Genomic DNA, 21,759 nt, shown 5'->3' with positions numbered 1-21,759 from the left:
GAGGTCAAATGGAGGGCTAGAAAGTATCTTATGATGACATTCCTATCAGTATCATACTTGGGAGAACTGTGCTTTCTCTGCAAACCCCATCATCAGGATTAGGCAAAAAAATAAATGTCTAGAATTTGAATATTGTGCTTTTTAAGTTTGACTCGAATATTAATTGCAGCAAAGTTGTGTGTAACAAAACATAGCAGTGTACCAATAGCATTATTGGTATATTATTAAATATAATTAGATTAGTAAATACATATACATCAACGCTAATGCAATGCATTTAGTCTTGAAGTGAAAATTAGAACCAATAAATATCTTAAATCTAATTCTATTTTTCACAACATTGCCATGAAAAGTCCCAATATTGAATTACAAAGAAAAGGCAGTGTGGATTTTCGGGGTTGTTTCTGACAGGATAACAAAGGAAGTAAACCAACAGTGATTCTAGTTACTGAGTCAAAAAAGAACAGCTGCAACTGTAAAATCCAACACAAGCTACAGTGGGAAATTCCTAATTCAGTACAGCGGTTTCATCACGAGAACTGAGTTCTCATGGCAAAATGCATTACTGTAAAATAGGTTGCATTTCTGTCAACATTGCTCAATATTAAATATATGGTATCATAACTCCTCCTCTCCTGGAGTCACGTGAGACTGCTCTGGTCCTGATGTTGCTGTTACCGGGACTGTGTATGGCAGGTGATTAATGCCACACAGCATTAGGATAGGGAGAAGCAGGAGAGCTGCATGCCACATTGCTATATGGGCAATAAAACATTGCCTATATATAATATCAGTGGACTCAGATGACCACAAATACATTACACACATTCTTCTTAGAGCAGCAAAAGTACAAACACCTTGTATTATTGGTTGATTCAAACATGAAGCTTTGTGATTGATATATTGCTCTGACCCAAAGACAACATTTTAGGGACCTTAGAAAAACTTAGCCACAGGCACCAAACAATTTGATATGGTTTGCAGATACAAATGTTATAAGAACATTGTGCACTAACAATATTACAGCCAAGAAGAATGTAATAGAAAGATTTTAAAAAGTACAGCTACACATGTTCATAACATGATAGAAAATTTAAATCAGTGGCCATTTACCAAAAAAAAAAAAAAAGCTTAAATTAAACTAATTTAAATGTTGTATATCTAACAATGTAATATAGTGATATTAATATACTGTTAATATAAGATTGTAATGCTAGTGTATAATCGGGCATTTCACCCTCTATTTGATATACTCCTGGTAAACAAGAAGGCAGTAGCTGCTTTTAACATTGTTGTAGCTTTAAGACCTCCTCCTGCCGCTCTGTGGCACTAATCACCCCTCATACCCAAACGCGCATCACCGCTGCTGATCTGGAAATTCCCCCTGTTTCTGCCATTGAAATACTCCGCGTTGAGGGCACTGGCACACTGACGCCGTGCAAACCAAGACAAGGGGGAAAACGAGGTTATGAACGAAGCTATGTAGCATTCGCTGTGGAGAACAGGATAACAGACAGAGAGCGGGTGTTGCATGTCTTGATCAATGGGAAATCTGTTGGGCAGCTGGCGCTTCAAGGAGCCGAGCACCGTGGAGGAATGCGACTCGACGTGGGGATCGGACTCGGAGAGCGACGAGCCGGCGGCTGAGGATGACAGCGGCATCTCCGACTCCGTCAGCCCGGCGGAGAGCGACCGGGTGGCCGGAGACTCGTCCCCGCAGGTACAGTGGGGGGTTGCGTCGGTAGCGCAAGGACCGGGACGCGGTGCGGTAACGCGTCACCAGCAGCGCACAGTGTTGACAAGGCCAGGACGCGGAAAGGGCAGCTGAGGAGCCCCCAGTGCGCACGATGGTCTTAGTGGGTCGAGCGCAGAGCTGACGCCAAACTTCATTAAAAAACGTGTCAGTCTGATGAAACCTTGGTTCTAGAAGATCCACACACGGCGTGAACTACACACTGAAATCCACTGGAACCAGGATAAAAACTGTGAAACACAGTTGATGATTTAGTTTTATTGCTCCCTATAGTATAATCTAGAATTTTATAGAAGTCATTTACTTTATTTTATACAGTTTATAACAGTATATAGTAAGTTAACACTATGCAGTGATGATATAGTGAGCACTCATCTAATCAGTTAATTATTCAAAATGTGTATTCTTAGTGGCGGCTGCTTTATGTAGTAAATAATAAATATTACTCATAGACTCAAAATTAGGATGTGCTCCAATGATCAGATTGGTTTACTGAGTATTTTACACTGTCATATTATTAAAAACAGCATGTTATAACAGGACTATTTGAGACACTGTGTTGTTGTTTTTTCTTTAACGCGACTACAGATTCATTTGTGTTAAGTGGATTTCTCAGGAATTAGGATGCAGTTTGCAGAGAGAAACAAGCTGAGCGTCAGATGAAAATGATAAAAACCACACTTTTATAATAAAGACACAGTATGTCATACAGTATACACCTTGAGGCAGGGTTTGATTTTTTTAATACAGCACAAAACACGAGTTTTCAATATATAACATCAAGGGATATAGGTGGATTAGATCCCGTGTGACATTGCAAGCCTTTCTGACCAGTTGGAGTTAGGGTGACCCAGATTTTATTTGAGAATCTGATCTAGTTTCTGGAATCCTTGTGCGGTGATCGCACGGCAGCGGCGATGTGAATTGTCCTCCTTTGCTAGAATGGAAATGGACGATGACAGCCCTGATGCTCAAAAGCAGAGTCAGTATTTAGTTTAATTAAATTATTTGTGTTTTATTTTCTTGCTTCCTCTCTCAGCTGACTGATTCCCCAGAGTCTGTTCCAAAGATGAAGAGGAGTTTCTACGCTGCCAGGGACCTCTACAAGTACCGTCACAGCTACCCGGTAAAGGCACACACACACACACACACACACACACACACACACAGACTATAGGCCCTGTGTGAACTTTCGTATTTGTGTGCAGAACTTCAAAAGGTCCCGGCAACCCAACGAGTACCGTAACCTGCGCTTCTACCTGAACAAGATCCCTCTGGTACCGGATGGTGAGTTCGTACATCCACGCACACACGTTTAACTCACTACTGACATCATGCATTCCCTAACCATCACAACTAATTGCCTAACACTAAACTTTATACTAATCCTAATCAAAACTCTGACTTTTACTTAAAACCTAGCCTTAATGCAGAAAATAATGCTTTTTGAACTCGTGAGGACTTGTATTTACTAGACCTGTGTCCTCACAAGGATAGTATTTGAACAAAATTTGCCCACACAAAAAATAAAGACATGCACACACAGGGCGTTCAGACCCTCTGCCACTGGAGAGAAGTGATGTTGACTTGGCTATAGTCGGTTTTGTTTGGCTAAAGGTCATGTTTGACTGGGAAAGACCAGCAGATTAGTTACTGATCCAATGTTTGAACATTGTCTCTCTTTCTCTCTCTCCTTGTCTCTCTCTCTCACACACACACATTTTGTGTGGCAACTAATTAGCTTCGTCTCTTCTCAGGTATCTACATAGAGGAGATTTTAACTAAGTGGAGAGGCGACTATGACAAACTGGAGCACAATCACACCTACATTCAGTGGTGAGACACTGCAGCCATCTGTTTTCATGTTGATATACCTTGTCATTGCATCAGCTTCTTGTAATTAAGTGGATTGTGAGTTGCATTCAACATAATTGGATGTCTGGGTAATTAACTTCAGTTGGTTCACACTTAAGCTCTCAGGTTTTTCAGGTTTTTGAAAACTAAACAAACCCTCTTTGATATATTTCCTATTTCAGCCCCATGTGTCCTACTTTAGGACATTAGTAATGCACATTTTATGGTTGCTAAGCTGCTTGATGAATTGCAGTTTGGTGGTGGTCAATGTTATGTTTTCTCCCGCTTCTGTGTGGCAGGCTTTTCCCATTAAGAGAACAAGGGCTCAACTTCTACGCACATGAACTGACTCAGGATGAGATCAAGGTAAGACCACATTAGCAGATGATTTATACAGTAGTAATGTTAATTATTTGGACAGACACACTCTTCATCTTGACTCGATCACCGTCAACGATCAATGGGAGATTCACCAGAGTAAATGCAGTGGTTACCACAAGATGGAAACCATTAGCAAATCTCAAAAAAGGAAGGGCAGGCTAGAGTTTGCCAAAAAACAAAAAGGTCAAATGCTTTAAAGGTCATGGTGCAGAAGAACTCCTACTGCAAAAGTTACCAGAAAGATGTTTTTAAGGCAAAGAAGTGGAAAGTTCTGGCCTTGTCAGTCACCTAACCTGAGTCCAATTAGGCGTGTATTTCACATCCTGAAAAGAAAATGCCCTGAAAACAAGTAGGTAGTGAGGACAGCTGCAGCAAAGCCTGGCAGAGCCTCACCAGGGGAGAAACCCACCATCTGGTGATGTGTGCAGTATGTGTTCCAGACATTTAGGTTTCACCACGTTTAGTTTGTCCCATTGCTTTTTGGCCCTTTAAACAGGAAACTACGTTTAAAAATGGATGTACAATATTTCTGACAAGACACAAACAGTCTAAAGTACATTTTTATTGCTTTAATTTCAAATCCATTGTGGCTCCATTGAAATGCATATGGTGCAGAAGGGGTAGCCGTGGTTGAGTTGATGCTGAGTGAAGTTTCTTTGTTTGACCATAAATATTAACAGAAGATGTTGCATCAATAAATTTCTCTTAAACGACCACCATCTGATCAGGCACAACACATGCCAAACAGAAAGGTGCTGCTTTATCACTCTGCTGGTGTCTGATTGGCTCTTCTGAACCCTGTCAGGAATTTCAAAGCACTCGGGAAGCTAAGCGGAGATTCCTGGCGGCCTATTCCCTTATGCTGGACTTCTACGGTATCAAACTTCTGGATAAGAGTGGGAATGTTGCACGGGCTTCCAACTGGCAGGAGCGCTTCCAGCACCTTAATGAGTAAGCATACACGCAAACACATTGTGCTACAGCTTAAGGATATGCAATTGGTTGGGAATTGCTGCTTTTTTATCCTTTATCCAAGACAATTATTCTAAATCTACGTAATTGTTCTTCTTACAGCAGCTAAATTTGAAAAAAAAAAAAAAAAAAAACATGTTTTAAGTCAAGGACGAGATGGTTAAATAGGCATTTAAAGGTTTTTTATTTTCTTTCACATCCCATTTTAATGGTTTAATGTCTGAAAAAAGTCTTTGTGTTTTCTTGCCTAACAACCACCTGAATGTCACACGTCGGGGTTCCGCTTTTTAAGTATATTTTTCTCCTCTACCCAGCGAGATCTCAGTGCTATTACCATAACCATATAAGACGCAAACTTCCTCTAAACCTCAGCAAGTGATGCTAATTGTTGCCATTACCACAACAGAAAAAGCTGCTACTGCTCCACCATAAACAGCTGCTCAGTACAGTTTTATTCCCTCTTCTTGCTTTTAATATGCCATTAAATACATACAAAGACTTGTGGTCTGCTATCAAGCCAAACAATCCTTAGAAAGAAACTATTCTAACAACAAACGCTCTGTTTTGCCAAAAACAATACAAGTTAACTACTAAACCATGAGTCACGCAGCGTTAATTTTTAGGGCTGTTCCGAGCCGATCCAGAGGATTGGTATCGGCACAGACCCAGGCGCGTTTGAAATGGTCAGTATAGGCTAAAATAAAGCCAGTCAAAGTCCAGCCCTTTCTTTGATGAGCTCTGAGTTCTGAGAGCTGGGTTCTATGGTGGTGAGTAAAATGCTAAAATAGTTTGGGCACACCAGTGAGTGACTTTTCAAACTGTTTTCTAGATAAAATCATACCCAGCATATCATTACAAAGATGTTACAGTTTGTGATCTATCAGAGTTAGATTTCAGTAAACATCTTTATCTCATGTCTGCTCCTGGAAGGTCCCAGCATAACTACCTGCGGATAACTCGCATCCTGAAGTCCCTGGGCGAGCTCGGCTATGAGGCCTTCAAGGCCCCGCTGGTCCGGCTCTTCCTGGAGGAGTCACTGTGCCACAACACCCTTCCCAACATGCAGCACAGCGTCTTGGAGTACTACGTCTACACCATCCGCCTGCCGGCCACCCGTAGGCGCCTGCTCCGCTACGCCCGCCAGCACTACAGGCCTGCCCATGCCTTTCTCTGGGGCCCACCGCCTAAAAGGCGAGGCGGAACTGTTGGCAGCGTTGGTGCTGGAAGCAGTGGAATCCGAGCACCTGCTCCGACACCAGAGCAACACAGGAGAGGGGAGGAGGGCACCGCCTCTACAAATAGTGGGATTTTTATGTCTCCCCAGGATGCTATGATGTGCCAGGATCTGGCAGGAGGGCTGAAGGGCTACGCAGGACTTGGGTCTAATATGGCCGGACTCGATGGTGTGTCCATTTTGGCGGCAGCTAGAGGAGAGAGGAACGAGTATGATGAGATTGTTCCTTTGTAGGGCATAAGATTTGATCATTTGATTTGAACCAATTTAATTGTAAGAAGAAACACAACTGTGGAAACAGAGTAAAATACATTTCTAGTTAGAGGTTAGAATCTGAGTCATCTTAAGGGCTTACCTAAACTATTACAGGACTTCTTTGATGTTTATTCTGTCTAACTATTACTGTTCATTAAGAATGAAGATATGCCACTGGTGGGTGTGAGGAGGTAGGAGGTCATATTCTGAGCCAAGCCAATCAATCTTGCCTTGGACTAAATCCTAATACCATCTAAAGCATTAGAGACACAGAGGCTTTGCTTTGGTGAACATGGAAGCTGTTTGAGAGAAGCTTGCCTTATTTAATGTTACGTTTTTACAACTGTAGCTCATTTGAAATGTGGTTGCTGTCTGGTGGTTGACTGATGGGTAAGGTGATAGTTTCACAAAACAGTCGCACAGTAGCTGGAGCTGTGAGTGGCAAGTTGAACTTAACTCACTTTGTACAGGCAAAGAAAAGTGACTACTGTGTGTGAAAAATGGGAGATTAGGGAGATTTTTTTATATTCTTCGAAGCGACACTGGTGCAGACGGAAGAAGAAACGAGCACGGGAAGATTAGATTGTCGAAGCAATACCATGAAACCATGTTCGAGACTTGTTAATACAGTATATCAGGCACAACTCAATATTTATTCTGTAATTTACATGTCTACAAGTTGAAGGTAGCCACTTCCTCGGAAAATTGTGCAAAACTACGGAGCAAAAACTGGGATTTGTTGGTGATAAGAATAGAGAGGCTTTCTGGTGACATGATGTAAACGGGCAGTGCATGAACATATACCAGTATACAATAGGTCAAAGAAAATCAAAATACCCATTTAAATTAAGTGAAAGAGGCAGCAGTCACACAGCCTCGTGGTTATAATGTTGTGGCTGGTCTAGTATGTAGCAAATTCCAATGCGTGTGGTTTGTTTTGACACCTTGTCAATTAAGACAACTTTAAACGTCATTTGACGTTTCAAATTAAAAAGCAACCGTCCTGCTGCAGTTTCATAGCTAACTCACTTTGACAAACTGATACATGATGCAACAGCACAGACACGGGGGCAGTAAAACCTCCGATACGTCTGCCACAGGCTGCGCCTTGTGTCGCCAAAAGCCTCCTGTACTTAACTGAACAAGGTGACTGGATGTGGACCGTGAATGAAGTTAATGTGGTCAGACCGGTGATGCGCGGTGTGTTGCACTTTTTTGACAATCTGTGTCTTCCTTTGGAGAGCGCTGTGGGTTTCTCTGTTATTTATACATGCTATGGTCAGGAGCATCATAATCACGACTGATCATAACGTCTGCTCTTGCAATAAGTTAGCTTAACGATATTTATGACCCATATTCCATGTTGCACATTACAACAGGCGACACGTAAAATAGCACTTGGTGATATTGAAAAGCTCCTAGGAGAAACGTTATTAGTGATATTCAGTATCTTCTTTTAGCCTGGAATTAAAGCAGTTTCTGTTACATTCTACGTAGAACACAGAGTTCCTGGTTGTAATACATAGATAGCTGCAATATTAAAAGCCATGTGATTTGCGAGACGACAGTAATGCATATGATGGGGGTTGAAACACTGCTTCCTGACTTTTTCAGCTGTTCTTCCTGTAGGATAAGGCCTTGTTCATCATTAGTCGACAAGGTCCTTACATTGCTTGCCAGCCAAGTATATCTACTTTAATTGTAAAAAAACTTTTCAGGTGAATTCTGTGAAAACATAGGTATTTGACTTTTTAATATATTGTCCATGTAAATATGTTTGTGTGTATCTGATATTCTTAAGTGCCTCTTTTATATTGTTATGTTTTTCTCATGTCTTTCCCTAATATCCTGTACATCCTGTTTTTGTACAGCATTTTGTACATTGCTTGCATTTTAGTCATATACAGTGCAGTAATAAGTATTAATGTGCTAAAATAAATCCCATAATGGTTGGTACGGAGGAGAGGTGAATCATCTACATATACTTGAAGTTGTTTGTATTTGGCTATTCATCCATAGATGAGTATTCACTATGCTTGCTGGATACGCCAGTGTTTTCTCAGTATCTTTTAACAAAGATTGACCACAAGAGCTGGACGTTTGCCCTGAAATGTGAAATTTGCCACACTTGATGCAAATAAAACCCGTGGATGTGGATTGAAGAACTGTGTCAACTGGAAACTGTTCTGGAAGCAGGAATAATCTCACTGACTGAGGTAAACCTCAGCGCCAAGCAATTTGCGTTAATCACTATTAAATAAAGTCACGGAAGAAGATTAGACATGCAGAGGTATTCACTTTCAAATACTTAATATAACTAAGGTAATCTGCCTGAATTCTGAAACATGACAGACATTACAAACTCTAATCTGACTGGAACTAATACAGTATTAACGTGCGTGTCGTGCCGCACCACAAAACAGAAACAAAGTCAATGACAGGTAAATTACAGAAGCTTGGTGGAAAAATAGAAACCCTAAGTGGCAGCTAAGTCCTAGCACTGATTTAGATAATTGGATGATATGACGAAAGCTGAAGATTACAAAAACACAAAAGAACTTGTTTTCTCTAGTATACACAGATTCTGATTTTTCAGCCTTGACTGTCTGGAAGTAGCACGAGCAGAGTGACCTTCACATCCCTGACTTTTAAATGATAATGTAACTTGGTCCTGATTTCTGACATATCATCTGTAATGTAAGGATGATGCACTGAAGGGATGGTGACCTCAGATTTTTCTCCTGGCTCTGTGAAGCTGTCTTTCTCTCTTATTGAGAATACAAAATGAGGTATATTTTTAGCAGTAATATTAATAAAACGACTGTAAGGATAAAGTAACATGTTACAAGTAGAACTGTTGCCACTTTACTCATGTATTTCAAGTGGTGCAGAGAGTTGAGGTAGACAACAACTGTGCATATGACTGCAGTAAAAGCTTAAACATACTAATGCAAAACATACTAATGGTAATGTTTGCTATTTCCTGTTTTTCTGCATCAATTGGTCATGAAATGTGATCTGATCTCCACCAAAGTTACAAATATCAACAAAGACAATGTTTCTAAGCTGAAAAAACACAGTCATCATCGTTCTTGTCTTAACACCCGTTATAGATACAACATGATGACAAAGTACGTGAAACACCACCAGCACCAGTAACCTCAAGCAAGTGGCTCCTGTAGATGTTGATTAGAGGAAGTTAGACTGCACAAGTCAATCATTATTAACATCTTAACCCAGCTTTGTTTCAAGATCACAGTAAAATGCATGAATTAGCATTACTATTTTAATAGTTCAGAGTAGAAAAATGAGGGTGTTTGAATAAAGAAAGGGATCACTGTATTATTTCAGCTGTTGCAGAAGCGACTAAATGTCCACCAGTAAGATAAAGACTTGTTTCATGAGCACATACAGACAAAACAATGTCATACTGTTTGTCTTTCAATAACCAATGAATGCTAATGTTCACTCAAATACAGCAGAAAATATCTCAATCCATGATTTATCTCGTAGTACAGTACTCTCTCTTTCTCACTCTGAGAATATGAATGCAGTGTGAACAAACACATGAATTGGCAGTGTGGTGAACCTGATGATCTGCAAGAAAATGGCATTTCATTATCAATTTATGGTACCGGATATGTTAAAGAAGCATCAGCATACAGCTCAGTGTGTGATGTTGGACTGAAATATGTTTGTTCAGTTGAGTAGATAGGCGATGCGGGTACAAACTCTTTCATCTTTGACATAAAAGTGCTCTGTGTTTATGCCTAACTGCTCCTAACACGCTCCAACCACAACCTTCACTCGACCTCAGCACGTTTCAGCCAATTTCACTGCAAGTCACCAAACAAGTGCAGGGAAAGGGGGGAAAAGACAACGTGCTCCTGACAAGAATATCACATGGCTGAGGCTATCATTCCTCGATGTGCCCTTAGGAGAAGAGGGTTTTTTAAGACTAGAGTTGACGTCGCCTCTGGAAACCCAATGGAGAAATAACCAGTAACTGACTGCGATACTGGTGCCATCAGCTTGTGCTAACACGTCATCATCAGAATCCTAATAACTGTGGCATCATTTCACGTCTCACTTGTGATCACAGCAGTTATGGGCTTTGCTTGGGAGCCTGCGTTAATTGCTTCTGAATGTTATTTGCATAAGCCATTGTCGGTTTATCCTGTCATCATCTGTTTTCATGGGATAGTTAAACCTGTTATTTTCAGTGATGTACAGACGGGAGCAGTATGATCCCGTTGGCAGGTGTAAAACATCAACATGGCAAATAGTTAACAAGGTGATTGACAGTTATCAAGAGAAGGCCTAAACTGCAGCAGATAGTAGATATGTTCCTTGTAAATGCATCTAACGCGGCTGTTTTTATATGACACACCTACATAAAAAGCGACCAAACCTTTACTTTAAAGTGTTGCAGAGCACAGTTAAGCTGTCTGTTATTCTACAGTATAACAGATTTGCTTTCGCAGATTTGCTGATATAAATTCCACCTGTGCCGGTGCTGAGTAGAAAACAGTGCAGCCTCAAAAACACAGACAGGAATTTACATCATCACACCAAAAACATCAGTGTTAACAGGAAGACAGTCATCCAGGCGAGGTTCTGTGGAAGTGGTTTCATGACAACTGGACTTCTTTCTTGTTTGGTCAAAATGTGTCATTACTCATACTTTGACTAGCAGTGACACAAACAGTGGAGGAAACCCCTTAAGTTCTCTTCTTACTGTTACTGAGATCAACTTTATGCTCTCAGCAAGAATCATTAGACGTTCTTTGACTGTTCAGCGAAGCTTTAGTTGATTTTGATCTGAGTCTACACATCACTCGAGCGTCCTGGAGGGTAGGGGGCTGAATAATTCTGGCTGCAACTGTATTTTGACTGTTATTTAATTATGTGCCCGGCCAGTCCCGAAGCCTCTTACCGTTAATTATGAGATGTCTGAGCCTCCCAGAGCCAGCACAAGAAAAACACCCATTTGATTCGCGAGTACAAAGATCTGACAGCAAAATAACAGCATCAAAGTTCTCAGTAAAGGGAGCTGGAGAGGCACTGGGGGGGCCACACGTTATGTGAAGAGCGTGTTTTCTTCACAATGAAATCAGAACACAGTAAGAAGTATATGATTAGAAAGCTTGCTGCCATGGGGGGGGGGGGGGGCCCTGCCTTAAACAGAAAGATGTGACGGCTGGAGTCTTCAAACAACATCAGCTCTGTGGTGATGTGATCCATCTCACTCCTACTGAGCTTTTCTGCTTTCCTTCCCGTCAGCGCCAGTGCAGATCCTTCCACTTGTCTTTGCTGCTGTTGATAAACCCGACAAGAGCACAGCAGCTTCACACAGCTCTAAATGTCTCTGTCTTATAGGTTTGATGCAGTCAGTGTGCATTAAAAAAAACATTTTAAAGATTTACTCTTAGTGTACAGGTGTGTGATTGATTCCAGGTACTTACACACTACTGAACTCTCTCACACACGAGTATTCACGCTGTGCGCTTCTCTTTTCTCCTCCACCTGGATTCTTGTCCTGGCTGCCAGTGGCTTATGCCAGAGGCTGGATCTGAATCTTCATTCACCAAGAGCCTCAGTGTCACCCTCTTTCTTTTATGGAGACCTATCCCTTCTGCTTTTTCCAAGGACTTTGTGGTGAAGAAGGAGCTCTGGTTGCATCACCTAAAATATTCCCAGTAGTTCTTTGACCAATTAGCAACATTCAGCACTGCTAGTTCCTGGACCTTTAGAAAATACTACATTCCAACCGTGGATTTTTTGGAGTCGAGGGACTCAGTTCCTCAAAAGGTTCCTGGTACCTGAGAGAGGTTCCTGGAGTGGAAATGGGCCTCAGTGCACATCTGCATACATCAGGTCACAGGTTGTACATGGTAAGCTTTAGCTCAGTACTGACTAATAATGTGAGCATAGTTAAAATACTGTTTGCAATTACTATGAACTTGATCTCCACTGGCACCAATGCAAGTACGAAATCTTACTTTTGCATACATGTTGCACATTTTTGAAAGCGGAACAGCGGCATTTGTACATTACCATTCTTACAAAACTTGATGGATGGATGTTGCTGCGTCTCCTATTTTTTATCTAGGAGCAGAACTCTTGAAAGTTGAAGCACTTTATGGTTGACTATGTGCTCCTACTGTTTATTCTGTCTGTGCTGGTAAAACGTTTGCATCCATTTGCTTTATGTCACACTATATGTGTGTTTGTCACAGTTTGGCGCTTTTTCTGCGTTGTTGCCCAACAGCAGATGGCATCTCCATGTGCTTCCTGTCCTCCCATCTTCCATTTCCCCCCAGCATGTTCTGCAGCACGCTGCCGTGCATTTAAAGAAATATTTCACAATATTCTCCTCTCCTTGTGGGGAGATCCCGAGAGTTCAGACGCTGCTGGAGACTGGTAATCGCTAACATTCATTTATTTTCACAACAGTGTGTCTAAAGGCAATATCTGTAACATAGCAGTGAGCACCACCGTGGTGCTTTTTGACGAAAAGGATTTTTTTTTTTTTTCCATTTGTAAAATAATCTCGCTGCATCTTTTTCTAATTCTTCTTTAATCAGACACACTTCACAGTTTGGTCATGTGCTTCACATTTCACACAAAAATTCACCTGGAAATATTCAGTATCTTGGCATGATTCAAAACTGTGATGATGATGGACAGAACTTCTAGCACTTCCTACTCCTCCTGGTGCTCTGAGCTCAAATTATACCCACACAGATGTCAAGATGGCAGCTATTTTGTATTTTTAAGCACTTTGTGAAGACATGTTATGCTCAGAAATGACTAATAAAAGTAATTTAGACTAATTAGTCAATTGCTGGTTATTGCTTTGTTGGCTAGTCATAATTGCAACATTAAAACCATAATGCAGTGCTAATATTGTGCTTGATTAGTGTATAATACTTAACACTTATAACGTACAATGAGTTTCGGCTGCAAACGTTTATGTGCACAGATAATCTATGCATTGTTTGTCCACAGTAGATTCAGTGATCATTTCAGTCAGCTCAGGCCTGTGCAGTAACAATAGCAATGCCTTTTTAACATTGTTCTGTTTCTGTCTCGATGGCACGCTAAAACCGCAGTTTTGGTTTCGGGGGCTTTCCCTGCATTCAGATCTTGTGGTAGAAACTAGAGCTGAGGCCGAAAGTCCCCTTCCGCTTTCTGTGCTTCTGAAAACAGGAACCTCTGTATTATTTTGTCATTGCCTCTTTTTTTTTTTTTAAGGCCAACTTGGACTATTTACCCTCCCAACATTCGACATCACCCAGGTGTCACAAAGTGCTATTTGGACTAACAGGATAGAGTCATGTGTAAGAAATGGTCAAGCTAAACCTGTCATCTTTATTGGTCATAATTTACATTCATTCAACCTGATTTCAGCCATACATCGCAACATAACTTGTTAACTGATCATGTGCAGCAGTACTTGTGATAGTACGGCCCCATCTTGTGGTAACTACCTTGATAAAAGCCTGTCTTGTAAACTACTATTTGTGACTTCAACGTAATATTCTGGGCAGCACAGTGATGTAATGTCTCCTCGCAGCAAGAAGGAGTGCAGGTTCTCCCTGGGTCCTCTGGCTTCCTCCCAGTATCCATAGACATGCATGTCAGGATGAATTGGTCACTCTAAATTGCCCATAGGTGTGAATGTCTGTCTCTGTATGTCAGCCCTGTGACAGACTGGCAGTCTGTCCACCCTGCCTCTCGCCCAAAGACAGAAGTAAGCTCAATAAATCATGGAGAACCTGATTGAAGCAGTGGATCAGGCATGCCCTCTAGTGTTCATGAGTAGTAATCACATTCATCTCAGACTCCTGTTATACTGATCAACACATTTCATGCAGCCATTGACCTTTAAATAGCCACATCCTCCATGCCTATGTATTTATTATAGTTTGTATATTTGTACTTCTAGAATAGCAGACTTGTTGTGAGTACACACAAACACACCCACTGTTTCTGCTTCCTGCACGTTTCCTCCTGTTGACACTTAATATGACACAGATGCCTTACACACACAAGCGCACACACACTCTTCCCAGTAGAATAACTCACACAAGATAATTTTTTTCACGTTTTCACTTTATTCTCCTGTTTAAGCTTTCAGAAGAAAAAATACATTTATTTAAAAACAGATACAGACATTGAGAGGCCTGGAAACATGTCAGTCATAAAGAGTGTCACAGTTAACACAATGTCTATTAATGTTGTTATACTTACTACAATGATTCGTTCATCTCATTTCCTCAATTCCCTATTTTGCTGCTTCACTTCTTTCTGAATGTCACATACTCAGTGTGTGTATGTGTGTCCCAATCCCAGTGGGACAGCTATGACCGAGGTCCCTGGGTCAGGAGAAACCAGCCAATCAGTGATGTGCCGCTCCCTATTTCCTGTCCCAAATGGCAAGCATTCCCCAGCCAGCCTAAATCCTTTACTTTAACTTTTAATAGCTCTTTATTTACAAAAGCTGCCAGGCTTTTTCAATGAGTTTGATTTAACACTGATGTTTTTTTGTGATGTCAACAAGAATGAAGACAGTTTTACAAAAGGAAAGGTCCGGCCTGTAAGTCTGTGTGTGGCCAGGCTGCTTTTCTCTAAAGCTCCAAAACCTGTGCTATGTTTAGCTGTATCGAGTTTCAGTCGTTTGAAGGTAAAACAACATTTCTCCTGACAGAAAAATGGAGAGGTGCTTAAGCTGGCAGGGGTTTAAAACGCAGCTGTTATGCTTAAGTAGTGATGCGATCAATCATATGTGAATTTATTTTTTACTCTCCTTCACTGTGGCCCATTGAGTTTCTGAGCCAGGCAGTGTAAACAGTCCCACTCCCGGCCACCAGAGGACAGACGCCGAGAGTGTAGGATGTTTACACTACCTGGAACTCAGAGGTCACAGGGTGGCTTTATATCACATGACGCTTGTCAATTTCACATTCATCTGCCCCGTTTTGCAAAAAACTGTACATGGTCAGTGTATACATTACATTACAGGAAAAATAAATACTTTTATTATTAACCTTCATTTTTGTGCACTGGTTCTCCACACTTGAAAAGAAGCAGGTTTGTAACCATCGTGTCCACTAGTTTTAAGTAGCATGAGCGAACAGTTCCTTTGAAAAGTCTGACAAATTCAGGCTATTGGTGGTATGTGGGGTCTCGTGTGTTTACGGTTTTCATCTACTGGGACACGTCTGTCAGGAAATGTGCTCCACTATTTCAAATAAACTGATATGAGATTGAGTTACATCTAAATATTGTAGCAAAAACAAATATAGTTCTGCATCAGAAGTCGCTTGTATCTTTCCATGAAGAACTTGTGAACTGAACTCTTTTCCCGGGGTTTTAACAGACTGTTGAGACAGAGACTGCAAGAAGTACAGCATGTTTTCATTCATGGTATAATGAATGTGGGGGTGGGGGCGTCTGTAATATTAGAATGCATCCTTCCTTCCTTCCTTCCTTGTCTGTGGTCCTGTAATATACGTTACACCCACTTCCTCTTAGCCCGATTCAGGGGGGAGGGATAAAAGACTATTTACAAATTGTAATTTTAGTCTACCTTCTCATCTGCTCATCTAGCCCACTCTCCTCTACTGTACGTTAATACTCTCCTCCCTCATTTCCTGCCATCTTCCCATTTCTGCTCTCTTTCTTAATTTTCCTGGTCTCTCAGGAGAGGATGAAGCCGCTCCCGTCTACTGGGAACTGAAGAAGCTGCCTGGAGAAAACCATTACTGTCATCACTGACAGCCATTTCTCCATGGACTCACACACCTTTCCATTCCTCTAGTTTTCTGTGGTGATAACTTTGCCCCATTGGTGCATATTTACTTTAACCATGGACTGAGTTATGACCCCTATTACATAATGGTTTTACCTAACAGAAGTCATTCCACTTATCTCACCTTCAAAAGGCACAAGGTCACAGAAGCAGCATTCCGAGGCCATAACTGGAGCAATGAATGCCACACTTAGAGACCACTGGCACAGAGTATAATGCTTCCAATGCACTTGACTTAACTCTTTAAAGAAAAACTGTACCTGCCAATAAATAAGGTGAATGGTTATATGAAGCATCTTAAGTAATTCACATTCACCAAACCATTACCAGCAAGTGGCAACTTCAATTGTCCAGTGCAGCAGATGGCAGCTTCTAACAGCTTCATTAGTGTGCAAGCACCAGTTCTAGTGATGCATTTGATGCACATCGGAGGTTTGACGTTTCTGAGCGCTGATTTCAAAGCATTCTATGACTATCGTAGCCACCCAAACACAGCCAAGCAAGATGACAGAGAGAATCCACACATGGAAATACATGCAACATGAGCACAGTTTCTAAAAATTAGATATACAGTAGTTAATTAAAGACCATGTTACATATAATAATTTATTATAATGTAATCTTATAATCTATTTTTTCAGAATATACATACATTTAAAAGTGTTTTGGTAATCTAATCTAAGTAAACAGCTTTCATTTCACTACTCTTAATTTCACATCCGATGTGGTGTCCGAACACAACATAAGTGCCTGTAGCTCCACCCCAGTAAATGACAACCAGCTGCTACTGCTACTCAAAGGGGTAATAGCTGGGCTCTTGAAATACAGAGTTGGTGGTAACAGGTTAAACGGGGCACAAAACACAAGCGGTCAGACAATCCGAAGCAAGTCACTTCAGTCAAATGTATTTACAAAGACAATCAGTAAATGCTGTTTTAAACATCCGGAGTATCTACAGCACAGCTTTCCTATTTGATCGTAACATGCCCAGATTTTGTTACTTCAACATAATGTTTGCATTTTCTGACTGCTACCATCAATGTGTATTGTCCCCTAACAATGTCCTTCTCTCAGTAATTATACTATGAATGAACAGTCACCATACTTACGGTTGTATGATGTCGACCTCGGAGCACTTCACTCACGTTTCGTGACAGCCTGCGCCAGGTGTAGTGATGGTACTAGCAGTTGGCTGCTGCAAACATCCGACTGAAAGCCCCAGAACCTAACACCAGCTTCCAGTCAAGGATGTTTACAGTAGCCCTGACTGCCAACCGGCCTGGAAAGGATATGATACCTACGAACTCCCACACGCACACAGCATGCACGCACGCATGCCAACAAAAGTCTTTCCAGTTTTAATTTAAAGCAAATGGAAGGAGTGACATTACACTTAAATACTTTAAATAATTGAAAAAAGAAAAGAAAAAAAAAAAAGAAAAAAAAGAAAAATGACATACCAAATATGTAAAAAAAGTGAATTCAGATTGCTACAATACTAACATGGACTTTTAAACAACAGAAACAGTAAATGAATAGACACATTTCAACATCTACACGAGAAAACTGAATTCAACACTAGTGGAAAGTGTAGTTTCTGTCCCACTGCCAGCTTGCACTCAAAGAATGCATTAGTCCACTCTTTCTGCTCTCTGTTCTCAAACTTGTTTGAAGGGAATTGGCGGTCCTAATATAAAAGCAGAGAGTAAACTTTACTGGTGCCGTCCTTTACAAATCTGTAGTACATTTGGTGACTTTTAATGTGTGTGTGTCTTTCAATAAACTGTGTTTTTTTTATTTTATTTTAGCCTCTTTATGGCTTATTAGCTGGAATCCAAGATGGGTGCAAGATCTAGCCACCAAGGATGTGTTTGAAATCCCTCTCTAGTTACTATATAGCCCACTACATTTACTACTGCTTTACTGAAGTGTATAAATTGCAGTGAGAAAATTACCATTGCTGTGCCTGTACAGCTGATAGTGACACACTGTCACTACTGATCTGTATCTAAAACAAATCGTGTTTCCAGTACTGATCAGGGCACCTACAGACACAAAATGACAAATATGAGGTGGTAGGGCTGTAATGATTCTGCATGTACACGGTTTGGTTCGGACCTTGATATCTGAGCCACAGTTTGGTAATTGGTAATTTTATACATATATAGCTCAATGAACGCTAATAATGGGTGAAAAAAGCTTTCTTGAAGCAATGCTTATATATCATGTGCCCTCTGTCAGAGAGTCATCACTGTTTCCCTTTCGCTTTGTTTCACGAGCTGTTTTTTTATTTAAGGTACTAAAAATACACATGCAGCAGACCACGATTTCTGCTGATGCACGGAAAACGTTTATTTTACCTTTGAGGTAATCAGTGAAAACCACCTGACACTAGCTCACTGCAGCACAGCAGTGTCCACATCCACTGCATTAGCATAGTTAATAATTCCCACAATGTTTTTCCCTGGCTTTGTTGTCCAGTAAGCTTTCTATCAGCATGTGACATTCCACAACCTTAACTCCCAACCCACACACACACACACACACACACACACACGTATGCATTTACCATGTAAACACAAGTCAGCTTTTTTGTTTAGCCATCATACACCCTCCTACAGCTCAGCACACACACACACACACACACACAAATGTAATTACTTCTTCACATGCAATTGACTGTGGCGGACTCCCATAGTGCCCTCTCTGACCCAGCTCCCCCAACCCAAACGCGCACTTCCCGTTTCTTTTTTCTCCACTTTTTCTCATGTACACACACTCACAAACATACAGTTTAGACACAAACACATCCAGTTCTCAACTCTGTTTATATCACAAACTCTCCTTCACGCCCCTTGGACTGCTGCATTGTATTAGTGAACTTATTTAAATGCCTGAAGGTTGGCATTGGTCCCACTAGTCGGTCTTGATAACTTACTTTTTGTGTGTCTGTGGGTGAGAGAGGGGGATAAAGAGTGTATGTGTGTGATGGAGAGTGAAAAAGCAAGACAGCATGTAATCACATGCGTGTCCTGTGCCGTGATAAAGACAGAAATTCCATCTCTCTCCCTCCCCTTCACTAACAAAGAACCGAAACGTCAAGCTACTGTACAGCAAGCAGCGCTTTTTAGCCAACATGTGCTAAAACTAAATTAAATAGAAATGGAGCTCCCAACATTTGCTACTAGCAGATTTGAGTCTACACTAAAACTGCACTGAAAATAGCTGCACAGGATATCCACAGTGACTACAAGGTAAATACCCGAACCTAATCCAAAGGGCTATGTGGGTGTCCAGGGGTTCAGTTCAAGTTTGGACAGAAATTAAGGAATCATGTTTAGGTTCATGTAGAGTTGATCACGTAGGTGTAAATGTTTCAGATGTGAATAATTTGAACTAAGACACTGACTACACGAACCTATCCCTATTTAGTCTAATTCAAAGAGTTATTAAAATTAAGATGATGAGGTGGCTGTGCTGCTGCACAAACTCAACAGCATCAGGTTCAGGTTGAGTTCAAACATGAAATACTATATGCTTTACAGGTTTGGGTCAGGTCGGGCCATCTCTAACTCTGATGGATGATGAATTTGGATGGAAAATATGTCCCCATGAATAATCTACTTCTAAAACCAACAAGTCTGTAACTTTTGCAATTTGTTTTAAATTAATTAATGGAATCAAGGGTCATCCTTTTAGCAGTAGTTTGTTTTGTTGGGAATGAGAAGTAAACATGATTTTTTATTTTAATCGCACAGTAACAAAACAAATGGTGCAGTGAATCAGCTTAATTAGCCAAGTAGCCAAGCATAAGATGGTTGTGTTCTGATGTTACAGTAGCCTCCCAAATGTAGTTGTGTATACATATATATATATATCTATAAGAATACTGTGTGGTTTTCTGAACTCACAGGAGGCTTTGTACTTTATTCTGTCTACGTAGACACACTTCAGTGTCTTTTTGAGAGTTACTAGTTGCTCATGTGCAAGTAAGGAATGTATATACTGTAAAGTCTGTGTGTGTGTGTGTGTGTGTGACAGAGAGAGAGAGAGAGAGACTTACTACTACTACTCTCTCTCTTTCTCAGGTCACTTGGGGAACAAAGCAAACTTTATCAGAACATTGCAATCCTGCATTCCCCAGATTCTTAGCGCCTGGCAACCAGCTGACACACAGAGCGAAGAGGGAGAGAGATAGAGGAGGAGGAGGAAGTAGGGAGGGAGGGAAACTGGAGAAATGAAAGCAAGTGTGCACACTAACTTCTTGTCTTTCCTCACAATGTCTGCCACAGTTTTCAATATAATCTATGATATTGCTTAATAAACTGGCAATATGTATGAGAAAAACAAATAAGGATTCGTGTTTTAGCTGCACAGAAATACAACAAAAGAAATCCCACGTTAAAGACAAATAGGCTGTAATGTCACGTCCGTAACAGAAATATGGACAATGATGCTAATTTCTACACTAATTTAGTGGAACTGTAGTGTTTAACTTAGCAAAATCAACTGCAGTTCAGCATTTCCAGTAGTATTTAGTCTAAATGAATCATGAATATGATGATGTGTGCAAACATGTTAAGCTAGAACTTACTTGACTTTTGAGAGGACAATAAGCTGAACAGATGGGGTTAGCTTTAAAATGTACCCACAGCATGCACTTTAAACTTTATTTGGAAATACAGTTCAATTCTTTTATTTAAAAAACAGGGTTGCTTATCAGCTAAAGTACATAACTGGTAGCATTAAGTATGACTAAGAGCTACTTTTTCAGTTTGGTTTTCATGCCATTCAGTGAGCAGCTCCTCTTTTTATAAAAGCTCTTGACTCTTGACAAAAGCTCAACTTGACAAAACGACTGGTGCCAAAACTCCGAACTCAGTTTCATGTGACATTCAGCAAGTCGGTTTTTAAACTGGAAAACAATACTGAACATAAAAATGAGCTGAACAATAAATTATTTCTAAATACATACTGTAGTTTGACAGAATTGTTAAATAACAAAGGTGCAATTAAAAAAGTGGGTGCGTCAGCTAGGCCAACTTCTCCATCAGTGGCAAAAGTGTTCGTAAACATCATTCCATAGAAATGCAAATGAAAACGGCTCAGGAAAATCAATCAGGCCACAGCGGCGTTTGCAAGGGAAAGACATGATGGCCCCTCAACACTATGAACAAAGCTGCATTTCAGGCCTTGGTGAAGATCGTGTACATACTTACAGAGTGTTGTGAATAATACTGCCCAAAGTTAAAATGCCCACCATATCTCTGAAGATCATTCATTAGTTAACTGTATCTTGTTTTGTAATCAGTACATGGAGAAGTTCAATTCAGTTTTTTTTCCTAATAAACAAAGATATCTTACAACCCAGTGTCTCCATTCTCCGCATTTTCTCAACTGTTCGCTTAAAACCTCATACTACAGGAATTCTCTTTCAGGCAAGTAACAAGATGTAGAAAACAAGAGAAACGTTTGATAGAAAACACAAAATTG

The 21,759-nt window shown here is 40.6% G+C and overlaps 1 protein-coding gene across 1 annotated transcript; it reads left to right on the top strand.

Moving 5' to 3' along the window:
• Positions 1 to 1,313: 1,313 nt before the first annotated feature.
• Positions 1,314 to 8,611, top strand: ogfrl1 (opioid growth factor receptor-like 1). Its single transcript, XM_026355849.1, has 7 exons — positions 1,314 to 1,720; positions 2,793 to 2,879; positions 2,962 to 3,040; positions 3,511 to 3,589; positions 3,907 to 3,973; positions 4,794 to 4,939; positions 5,891 to 8,611. The coding sequence occupies exons 1-7, from the start codon at positions 1,544 to 1,546 to the stop codon at positions 6,426 to 6,428; spliced, it is 1,173 nt and encodes a 390-aa protein (XP_026211634.1). The 5' UTR covers positions 1,314 to 1,543; the 3' UTR covers positions 6,429 to 8,611.
• The last annotated feature ends 13,148 nt before the right edge of the window (positions 8,612 to 21,759 follow it).

This window comes from Anabas testudineus, chromosome 15 (assembly GCF_900324465.2).
Source record: "Anabas testudineus chromosome 15, fAnaTes1.2, whole genome shotgun sequence".
NCBI lineage: Eukaryota > Metazoa > Chordata > Actinopteri > Anabantiformes > Anabantidae > Anabas > Anabas testudineus.
This window is presented reverse-complemented; position numbering and strand designations above follow the sequence as displayed.